The sequence below is a fragment of the Priapulus caudatus genome, unplaced genomic scaffold (assembly GCF_000485595.1).
Source record: "Priapulus caudatus unplaced genomic scaffold, Priapulus_caudatus-5.0.1 Scaffold148, whole genome shotgun sequence".
NCBI classification, from domain to species: Eukaryota; Metazoa; Priapulida; class Priapulimorpha; order Priapulimorphida; family Priapulidae; genus Priapulus; species Priapulus caudatus.
Genome location: NW_014577209.1, coordinates 233,356 through 245,780, shown reverse-complemented (window position 1 = coordinate 245,780; position 12,425 = coordinate 233,356). Strand labels below are relative to the sequence as shown.

General features: G+C 41.7%; 1 protein-coding gene across 1 annotated transcript in view; it reads right to left on the bottom strand.

Annotated features, from left to right (window-relative positions):
- Positions 1-2,640: 2,640 nt before the first annotated feature.
- Positions 2,641-12,425, bottom strand: part of LOC106806211 — a 17,931-nt gene continuing 8,146 nt past the window's right edge. The window contains exons 2-3 of the mRNA XM_014808085.1: positions 6,362-7,667; positions 2,641-3,616 (exon numbers count right to left, since the gene is read on the bottom strand). Of these exons, the coding sequence (XP_014663571.1) occupies positions 6,387-7,667 (1,281 nt within the window). The 3' untranslated portion in view covers positions 2,641-3,616; positions 6,362-6,386. The remainder of the gene's footprint in view (positions 3,617-6,361; positions 7,668-12,425) is intronic.

Here is a 12,425-nt window from a genome sequence, read left to right as displayed (position 1 = left end):
GGGTGTATATTATCTCTGACACGCAGCAGAGTACAGTTGGGATATGTGGGAGAAACATGATAATACTGTTTAGAACGAATGTATCCTAATAAAAACAAATAACTAAAAGGGCATACGTGTGTGTTCTAAGCATGGAGGTGATGTAGTTTGCTAGTTACTATGGTGACGGTTTGTGTTTTATCGGCAGTATCACAGATGAAGCCGTGGATCTTTATTAAAAACCGGTGTGGCATATACGTCTATCTGGGATTCTGTAATGTAACAACGACAATCTGTGCTAAGAATACTTGACATAAACCTGGCCCTTAATTACTCATCTGTGGCCAGTCACCGGATAACTACTGTCGCATCCCCATGCCTGTATACAATACTGACTGCGGTCTCATAGATTTAGTGTTATTTCCGCAATTATAAGGAGTTCACGGGGTTGGCAACGTTTGCTGGGAAATTTATTACAAGTGTTTTTTCACTACTCTCACTATAAGTAGTAATAGTACGACATTTAAATTGGCCGATTGCATGGTGTCGATAGCTGAAACCAACTACTAACATACGTGCAATCACTGAAACAAGGTCATGACGGTAGCATGGCAAAGATGGAGGAGTATTTTTTAATTACAGGAACGTTGCCGTAACTAGGCGGTTAACTGGGAGTTTTTCACGTTTGGTTTTGCAGTCGGCTACTGTTCAGTGTTAAATACGGCAAAATTTGTATTGTCAGAACGTGGCTTTTACGAGCTCGCATTTGAGTGTGGTATGGATGTTGTTAGAGATGTAGCATGGAAGACGTCTGTTCGCGCCTTCTATGGCCGTTCCAGTCTGATTGCATACCCTTGTACTGATTCCATACCGTTGTGGTCAAATAGAAGTTACACAGTCTACGACTGGACCATAGATTTAGAGAATCTGCACAAATTCGCGTAAAATTGTTTTAAATAACGTTGAAATTTCTATTAGAGACAGGGGATATTTTCCAATCATATAATCCTATTTAAAGGTAGTTTTCAACTTTTCCATACAATTTTTACGCTAATTGTCGCATATTCTTTTTATTTTATATACTTCTTGAATGTGCTCAGGCGGTAAAACAGTGATCATGTCATGACACTATATTTTGACACTCCGAATCATATGCAGTCGGAAAAGTTGACTATTAAACTGTAGCTGATGACGCGGTTAGTTTCACGCAGCTGCTAGCTCTAAGGAACGGTCATGTCACACAAGACTGTTTTAGTCTCGCAGCCATATCAGGCTTCCAGTCAGCAGAAGATTTCAATATTTACCATTTAGTTATCAGCAGCTGATATCGATTACAGACACCACGACTCCCCATAGCTACATCAAGAGTCATGCGGTTGATGTGGCACACAGGCTATTGTGACCACAGCCGGGGTCCAATCTAGCTCTAGATACATGTGATATCTTCTTTCCAACAGGTGGCAGCAGCTAATCAGTTCCCATCAATTTAACGCGGGTGGGAAGTGAAATGTTAGTCACAGAGACTACGAGCGAATGAACTGATACTGCCATACTGGTAACAAATATAGCTGCAGGGCGAAACTCGTGAAGGTTGTGGAAGCGCTCTAAATGGGGTTCGTTAGATTCCTATACCACAGGTGTTGCCACCTTCCTTATTTCACATAACATCATCATACTGTACACTCTGAAAATGAATAATATGCCGACTTTTAATATGCCGGGCGCTGTTCTGTGTGGTCTGTTTAAACCTATAGTAGGCAATAATTCCAAACTGTTGATCAATATTGGAATACTTCAAAATCGGAAATTCGCGGTAGTTTCCAAAAAGGAACCATTGGGGTAACCGATGCATTGTTGCTAGACACCGTAGAATGTCGACATGTTTCTCTCGCTCGTTTCTTTGCCACCAAACAGCGCTACAAGTTTACTGCATGCCCATGCAGGGCAAGAGAGGACAGCCCACACGATGTGCCGCTTGGAGTTCATTGCGTTCAGATCCTACTGGCCTGTTGCATGTTAGTAGATATCGTCTGAAAAGACAAAGCCCAAAAGGTCGTAAATATGACAAGGACCCTTAAGCGGGTTTTATTGGGGGTTCTTGTTGATTTTATTAGCTAGTGTTCCTAAACCTTACTGATATTGATTTCTTTTCTAGAAAGGATCGTTTCTTGGTCTAAATTGCGTTTTTTAGCGTTCACATCAAAGCAATTTACAACTAATTATAATTAAGCAAAAAACAACTAATGAACAAGCAATTAAACAAAAACAATGCACTCGATTGTTGGCTCACCCATGTAAACAGCCGGCAGTTCCGCTAGAAGAGTTACGGTTTTTGCGGGAAGTATTTTTGCATGCGTGTGTGCGTGTGTGTGTGTAGTGTGGTATGGATGTTGTTAGAGATGTAGCATGGAAGACGTCTGTTCGCGCCTTCTATGGCCGTTCCAGTCTGATTGCATACCCTTGTACTGATTCCATACCGTTGTGGTCAAATAGAAGTTACACAGTCTAAGACTGGACCATAGATTTAGAGAATCTGCACAAATTTGCGTAAAATTGTTTTAAATAACGTTGAAATTTCTATTAGAGACAGGGGAGTTTTTTCTAATCATATAATCCTATTTAAAGGTAGTTTTCAACTTTTCCATACAATTTTTACGCTAATTGTCGCATATTCTTTTTATTTTATGTACTTCTTGAATGTGCTCAGGCGGTAAAACAGTGATCATGTCATGACACTATATTTTGACACTCCGAATCATATGCAGTCGGAAAAGTTGACTATTAAACTGTAGCTGATGACGCGGTTAGTTTCACGCAGCTGCTAGCTCTAAGGAACGGTCATGTCACACAAGACTGTTTTAGTCTCGCAGCCATATCAGGCTTCCAGTCAGCAGAAGATTTCAATATTTACCATTTAGTTATCAGCAGCTGATATCGATTACAGACACCACGACTCCCCATAGCTACATCAAGAGTCATGCGGTTGATGTGGCACACAGGCTATTGTGACCACAGCCGGGGTCCAATCTAGCTCTAGATACATGTGATATCTTCTTTCCAACAGGTGGCAGCAGCTAATCAGTTCCCATCAATTTAAAGCGGGTGGTAAGTGAAATGTTAGTCGCAGAGACTACGAGCGAATGAACTGATACTGCCATACTGGTAACAATTATAGCTGCAGGGCGAAACTCGTGAAGGTTGTGGAAGCGCTCTAAATGGGGCTCGTTAGATTCCTATACCACAGGTGTTGCCACCTTCCTTATTTCACATAACATCATCATACTGTACAATCTGAAAATGAATAATATGCCGACTTTTAATATGCCGGGCGCTGTTCTGTGTGGTCTGTTTAAACGTATAGTAGGCAATAATTCCAAACTGTTGATCAATATTGTAATACTTCAAGATCGGAAATTCGCGGTAGTTTCCTAAAAGGAACCATTGGGGTAACCGATGCATTGTTGCTAGACACCGTAGAATGACGAAATGTTTCTCTCGCTCGTTTCTTTGCCACCAAACAGCGCTACAAGTTTACTGCATGCCCATGCAGGGCAAGAGAGGACAGCCCACACGATGTGCCGCTTGGAGTTCATTGCGTTCAGATCCTACTGGCCTGTTGCATGTTAGTAGATGTCGTCTGAAAAGACAAAGCCCAAAAGGTCGTAAATATGACAAGGACCCTTAAGCGGGTTTTATTGGGGGTTCTTGTTGATTTTATTAGCTAGTGTTCCTAAACCTTACTGATATTGATTTCTTTTCTAGAAAGGATCGTTTCTTGGTCTAAATTGCGTTTTTTAGCGTTCACATCAAAGCAATTTACAACTAATTATAATTAAGCAAAAAACAACTAATGAACAAGCAATTAAACAAAAACAATGCACTCGATTGTTGGCTCACCCATGTAAACAGCCGGCAGTTCCGCTAGAAGAGTTACGGTTTTTGCGGGAAGTATTTTTGCATGCGTGTGTGCGTGTGTGTGTGCGCGCGCGCGTGTGTGTGTGTGTGTGTGTGTGTGCGCGCGCGCATGTGTGTGTGTGTGTGTGTGCGCGCGCGCTCGTGTGTGTGTACGCGCGCGCGCGCGCGTGTGTATGTGTGCGTGCGTGCGTGTGTGTGTGTGCGCGCGCTGTGTGTTTCGTGTATAATGCCGCGCGTTATTCAATCGCGTTTATCAAGCGCGTTAGTTTATCTCGAAAAACCCCACTTTGGTGGGAAACCAGGCAGCTGGTGAGAAACATAATAATTGTAAATGAGCTGAACTGAATCCGGTTTGCTGGATGAGGTTAGTTTAAATCAAGAGTCGTGTTCGTAAGCCCTTCACGTGGCTCTCAACTAGAATTACAGTAGCGAGAGCAGCTGGGTGTGAATTGGTGAACAAGTAGGCCTGCTCTCGCGGGCGTGTTAAACGCCATTTATTGTAATAAGGCAAATCATGGCTAACAACCGTCATTATGTTGTTAACATGTGAAGACGTTGGTTGTTTCCGCAGTTTACCACGTTTAATTATTTCTGTTTAAGTAATGGTATCGAAGCTCTCTATAAACAGTGACAATGCAGAATAAAGCACCCATTCTGGCTGGCGACTATTTAGAAAACTGCTGCGGGCAAATGCGATAACGCATGCTGCTTTCAATAATCCTTATCCTATGTAAATAGTAATGATTTACCATATATATTTATGTAGTCGTAGCAGGACTAAATTCGTCGACATCAGCATATATATCTATTATCGCTTTAGCGGTGTATAAACATGGCAACAATGACTCATAATGGATGGTGTGTATTCTTTCTAAGCAGGCTCATTTTTACACAACACAGTTTTCTGTGCCTCGCATTATGACGGCCAGCATCATGGTTTCGACCACGATTTGATTTTTTGGAAAAGTAGGGAGATAGGGTATACCAATATAACTGGATATACAACAGCCCTGCTTAGTACATTGCCTGCGGGGCTTTCACAGAGGCCTGTAAAAGTTGTCACCCTGCTTAGGCGGGCAAGTTTTAATGTCGGGGAATTTTTCACGTTGAGAGCAATAAATATTTAGATCGTCTAATATAAACTTTGATGCTTCGATATACATAAAATTATTATGATGCTGATTAGTATGGACTTGCCGAATATCTCGCGGACATCATTCATTCTTATAAATTGATTATACGTCACGAATTTTCTATCATAATGGTGTATATTAAAAATTTTGTTGCAATTATTTACATGAAAAGTAAGTAGGAACGGGACTAAATGTATCCTCAAATTTTTGCCTGATAAGATTGTTTCTCAACTAGTTAAAAATATAAAAAAACTGGCCAATTTGATATATTGATCACGACATTAAATGCTTACTATATGGGCTATGTGTGAGTCACGAGTGTTTGTTCACATCGAACGGAATAAGAAAATAGGAAGTATAATGCAGCAATTTAACCATTAAAGGTGAACAGAATCACTTACATTTTGTGAAAAAGTGGACATGATTTTTTTTACTTTTACTATTTACGGTGACGTAATCACTTTAAAATCGTTGATGAGGTGCGTGCAGCAACGTTCATTAAATTACACTTCACTCTCGCTATTGCTAAACATTATTGCTGCGGTTATAAATTGCAAAGTGTTAGCGAACAAAAGCCCAATTGTGTGACACGTTCAATCAGTGAAACGTCCCTACAACGTTGTCGTGCATTAAAGCAGAATATATCCTGGAATTTTAATGACGATCGAATTGATCACTCAGAACTAAGCGAAATAACTCACAAAGGTTCGACGGAAACGCTTCAATTCAGCACGTCCAATTTTATGTAGAATTAGTGGAAATCTATTACGGGATTAAATCAGATTTAAGTTAATGTTTCATTTCAAGGATTTATGTTAATTTAATGTAAAGAACTACGGTTCCGTCAGAAATGTCGCTCCTGACCAGACACAAAGCAAATGACGTTAGTAGTTACACATAGTAAAACCTGGACATGAAAGTTTTCTTACGCAGGAGAATTGATTTTTGCATGATTTTGGTTGAGAGATTTTCAAAATTCTATGAGTAACCTGATTACCCGGCCTTTATTAAATAATAAACATTAGTGGGAATGCGTGAATTGCATCCTAATTACTTCTAGACGTTTCTCTTTGTCCCTCGCGTATACGGGAATCCGAATAAAATATCACACATTATAAAAATTTAATTCGTATCAGCAGCATTGTTTGCGAAAACATGCAATCTAAGATTTTCTATTATGGATTCTTGATTCAATATATCTCTGGAATTTCACACTAGTCCTTTTTTACAAAAATATGGAAACTTTGACAAAATAACCTCACAGTTGTTTCTATTCTATTTACGAATAACACGATGCGATTCTCTCTCCATGCTTACTCTCGTGCGTTACCTACCAGTGCGCCTACTAAATCTGCATCACTATATGTAGACTCGACTAGACCGGTTACTGATCGGTTCATCACTGCTGGACGTCGCCTGCTGAAAGGGTCCATACTCTGCATACAGAGGATCCGACGTAGCAGCAAAGTCCGGTAAAGATGGATCCGTGCCCACGAAAACATCGCCGTGGGGCTCATAGTTTACGGGACATTTATTAACGTCATTCGCACTGTCCAAATCGAGCCCGACTAACTCCTGTCCCGGATGCAACCGTTTGTAATTGACGCCAGGTGACGCTGCAGGCGCTTCGGCCGGCATGCGTCGCGGGATGTCATGGTGACCAGATTTGAAGCTGTTCGCCGGAAGCTTGCCGGCATTGCGTGCGCGCGTGCTGCCACGCGAGCCCCGACTCTTCCGACCTCCGGGCGACCTTGACCGCGACCTCCGCCGAGGTCGCATCGGCTCTCGGTTCGATTCGCTCGCAAAGCCCAAGCACTCGCCCTCCGGCACGTTCTCCAGAGGGCGCTGCACGAGCGAGTAATCGCCGTCACTGTTGTCGTCGTGAGTTCTGTTACCGACAGAGTCCAGCTGCAGCGAGTCTAGCAGCTCTGCTCGGGACTTCACGGATAGCGGCACGGACGCCATCGACCTCACGTTGGAGTCGCACGACCTCATCGTCGAGTTGTCGTGCGAGCGCATCGTCGAATTGTTGTTCGTGTTGCCAGGGGGCGCCATGAGCGTCGACGCGCCACTCGAGCAGGTGGAGTAGTGGCTGGGCGCTCCGGCGCCGCAGCTACACTCCACGTTGTTGTTGCACACGCAGCTGCTCGACGATGCCCGACTGTTTCTGTTCGACACTCGGCCGTCGTTGTGAGGCTGCTGCCCGCCGGCCTCCTGGCCGCCGCCCGCCTGCCCCTCCTGACTCTCCTCGCTGTTGCTCGTCTCCGGGAAACCGGAGTCGTGGTGGGGCTTCAGCGCCGAGGTCCCCAGCTTCACTCGGTTCCTCGGCCGACCTAGCGACCCGCTGAGCGATCCAGGTATCGCGCGGTCGGGGTGATCGAGAAGATGCGTGCTGTCTGCAGGCTCAGCCTCCTCGTCGGTGACCGCCCCTCGTAGATACTCCCCGCCCTCCTCCCGCTCCTCCTCGCCCTCCTCCTCGCCCTCCGCCTCGCAGTCCTCTTCGCAGTCCTCATCGCCGTCGCTATCGAGGCCGTTGAGCACGCTTGGATGCGTGTTGCTCTGATCAATCTCGATGCTGGAAGCTCGCCAGATGTAGTTTCTACTTGGTCTGCCGTCGATGAAAACCGACCTCACGGGCAGCTGAAAGAAAGTATATATTACCTGTTGTTATAGAGGTTTCTAATAAGGAAACGCCACATGAGCGCCTACAGATTTCCTTCGGAAGGTCGAGATTAATTCGCTGCTGCTTTCTCTCTCTCTCTCTCTCTCTCTCTCTCTCTCTCTCTCTCTCTCTCTCACTCTTTCTCTCTCCTCCCTCTCTCTCTCTTCTCTCTCATCTCTCTCTCTCTCTCTCATCTCTCTCTCTCTCTCTCTCTCTCTCTCTATCTATCTATCTCTCTCTCTCCCCTCTCTCTCTCTCTCTCTCTCTCTCTCTCTCTCTCTCTCTCTTCCCTCTGACCATTGCGTCTGTGTGTAATTGTATCTTTTGAGATCAGCAAGCTCCCTGTTGAGATCAAAAGCTCACAATACTATCAAATTAATTACTGCATAATATTAGCTACTGATACAAACTAGTATTAATATCGGTACTGTATTACAGCGAGGATTTAAACGCAGCGTGTTTCATTCACTCATTGTGGCTAGCTTTTATATTACAACATACCTATATGACTGAGTTACGCTATTCCTCTTATTTACTTTGGACAATTACTCAATTACTACATCACTATTTAACTGATAGAGACTGAATTTACCATTACTCTTCTATTACGATTACCATTACCATTACTATGAATCATTACCATTACCCATTCACTGATATTACTGATTACATTGATTACTATTACTTTCTTACTGATATAGATTATCTACATAGATTATATTGCAATTACATTACTATTCAATTACTATTACGAATAGTTTATATAGATAGTATTCTGCGCTCATTAATTGCTGAATATGCGAACTGTAATAATTGTTCTAACGCAATATCGTGATAAGCCTTAACATAGCAATATATAACGAAGACCGTACAATTGTTATAGGTTTACTCGCACTTCGTAATTAACTTGAGTAACGGCGCAGTCAACATATGCCTTAATTGTCACCGGGACAGCGGCAATTAGTATACGCGCTGTAAGGGCGTCGCTTCTCCCTTTATAGATATAGATATTTATCGGATAGACTAGATATTGCAGAGCTCATGATGAGCAAGCAATCAGGAAATGATCGCGTGGAGCGGCGAGGCTGCAGATAATCATAAGGCGTCAGCTGCGTCGTTATAGCTCATTACTACGGGCCGTTGTACTCTGTACTCATATTATACGCCTCCTCGCTATGCCTCACTGCGGAGAGCGAATAATTCAAATCAGCCGCTGCGGTCCGTATACACGTCTGAATCATATACGGTTTGACGCAGACATGCCAAGCCCGCTGGCTGCATCATAACCGCTGAGGCAAACAATGAACGAGGGTGGCTGATTGCATCATCAACCTTGCGTTTCATCACGAACGCATAACGGGCGAGACAATAATCAAACGAAGATCTCATCTAGTTAGGTACGACGCGCCGGTGTGTGGCAGTGTTGGCAAGCGAATACCAGATTGGTGCGGCGTAAAATAAATAGCCGAATGGATATATTCGTGTTTGGATCGATGATAGCATTTTTAGGTATTGATGGGCTTTCGGTACGGTTGTCTTTGTTAATTGTTGAGCTTATCACTCGCGAAACGTCATACAGTGAATATCGACTATGGTGAAGCTTTGTCGCCGTGGAATTCGATAAGTTTTAGCGAACGACAGTGTGCCGCTTTTTTTTAATTAACGATTTCGCATGTATTCACGGTCGCCCAGCTACTCCTGCATGAGGCCAGCGCCGCATGTCAGTCTGGCGGCTAATCGCGGTTCCCTGGAGGATCCGCGACCAGGGTGCGCGCGACAGACAGCCATTCTGTGAATATCGAAACAAAAATCGCCGTTTCTTACACACACATCTAGAAATCGAATTGCACTGTGATTGTGGGCGACAATAATAAGAAATAACTTGGATGTGAAATCACTTAGGACTTCAAAGACAATTATCGCTATACCAACATGGCGTATGACGGATGAGTACTTTATCGTACCAATGACAAACGTCGAAATGCTTTCCATTCAGCCGCCAGCGCGTTACGTTCTAATAATGAAGTTGAAGCCGTTTTGACCAGATATATTGGAACCGGTTAGCGGCGACCAGCCAAGAACACCCAAGTTATCCAAACCGCTTCCGCTACGCTGCGATGGCATCGTTTATTGTGTAATAGATGGCGCAACGGAAATCTGCGGACGGTATCACGTGATACAGCGGGGTAAATATAATCTGCAACTCCCACCGTCCACACGATACCGACATGTGGCTTTCCGTGCTACACGGTTTCTGATATAATTAATAGGCTGTACTAGACTGTTGAAGCGGACTCCTGGGGCAATGTATATCGGCACACAAGCATCTCCGCCGTTCTGAGTTCGTCTGAGGCAGACATTTACGCGTCTTCCCGTCTCTAGCGGAATCAGTGATATATATATATGATTATAAGTATATATATCATATAATACGCTCTCGGAGATTCTGCCACATGAGCAGTTTTCTATAACAAAAAAAAAATGCTGCTATGGGGTGAGACATCTCAGTCGCTGTCACGCGCCGCGCGCGGACGTCTCGCAAAATGCTTCAAACGCCACCTTACCTCCATTTCACTGCCGCACACATCCGGCAGGGAAGACTTCGCTTTGTACAGGGTCGAGTTGGCGCGTTGGCAACGTCGGCCCGGCTCCGTGGCAGGATGACGTCATCGCGTCGTTTTTTTCGCCTCCGACGTCTGCAAAGAGATCGTGCGCAGGCGGCGGTTAATGAACTGGAATACGACATATTAATGAGACGACGACACACGAACACGCGCGCGGCGCTCGAGTAGAGACTCTTCACGGATAGTATTGGAGGTGTTTGAGGTTTAGGATGCAACACGAGAGTCTCATTATAGCGCCGCGCCGGAGAGAGAATGTAGGAGGCACACGAGCCTGCTGACGTTGCATCGCCGATTGCCGCGCCTATATCGGCCCAGCGGCCACCGTGCGGCTGATTAGCAACGCCAGGAAGCCATATCTATCTACATACCTACCTATATATCTATCTATCTATCTATCATATCTATCTATCTATCTATCTATCTACTCTATACTATCTATCTATCTACTCTATCTATCTATCCGATCTATCTATCATTAATCATCTCTATCTATCTATCTATCTATATCATATTCTATCTACATACCTACCTATATATCTATCATATCTATCTATCTATCTATCCATTCTATCTATCTTCCTATTCTATCTATCGCTATCTATCTATCACTACTCTATCTATCTATCTATCTACTATCTATCTATCTATCTATCTATCTCATCTATCTATCTCCATCTATACTATTTCTATCTAATCTATCCATCGCATCTATCTCTCTGATTAATTTATCTATTATCTATCTATCTATCTATTCTATCTATCTATCATATTATTATCTATCTATCTATCTATCTAATCCATACTATCTACTTGCATTAGATTATCTAATTATCTATCTATCTATCTATCTATGCCATCTATCTATTGATTAATTATCTATCTACTCTATCTAGTCTATCCATTGCTACTATCGATTAATTATCTATTTATCTATCTATCTATCTATCTATCTATCTATCTCATCTAATCTACTCTATCTAAATCTTATTATCTATCTATCTATCTATCTATCTATCTATCTATCTATCTATCTATCTAATCTATCCTATCTATCTATCTATCTATCTATCCTATCATCTATCTATCTACCTAAACTACCTACCTACCTACCTACCTACTACCTACCTACCTACCTATCTATCTATCTATCTATCTAATCATATCTATCTACTCCAGTCTATCTATCTATCAATCCGTATAATCTATCTATCTATCTATCGTGTCGTCTATCTATCTAATCTATCATCATATTATTATCTAATCTATCTATCTATCTATCTAATCATATCTATCTATCTATCTATTCCTATCATTCTATCGGACTAATTACATCTACTCTATCTTATTTATCTATCGTATCTACTCTATCTATCTATCTATCTAATCTTATCTATCTATCTATTAATACTATACTATCTATCTATCTATCTATCTATTATTCTATCTATCTTATCTATCTATCTATCTATCTATCTATCATAATCTATCCTATCTATTCTATCTATACTATCTATCTATCTAATCTATCTATCTATCGTATCTATACTACTTATCTATTCTATCTATCTATCTAATCTATCTATCGTATCACTATCTACTCTATCTATCTATCTATCTATCTATCCATCAATTCTGTCTATCATCCATATATCTATCATCTCTATACTACTCTATACTGATCTATTCTATCTATCCTAATCTATATATATATATATATTTATCTATCTATCTATCTATCTATCTACCTCATCTATCAGTATCTATATCTACTATATACTATATATATATTATATAACTATCTATCTATCTACCATCTATCTATCGATTAATTATCTGTATATCTATCTATCTCATCGTATCATCTATCTATCTATCATCCGTATATCATATCTATCGATCTATACTATCTATCTATCTAATCTATCTAGTCTATCTATCTAGTCTATCTATCTATCTATTCTATATATCTAATTCTAATTTCTATCTTAATCTAATTTCTATCTAAAAAAAATTCTATCCATCTATCTATCGAGTAAATTAATCTGATTATCTATCTATCTTATACTATCTCATACTATTCCTATCTATCCATTTCCGTATATCTATCTATCG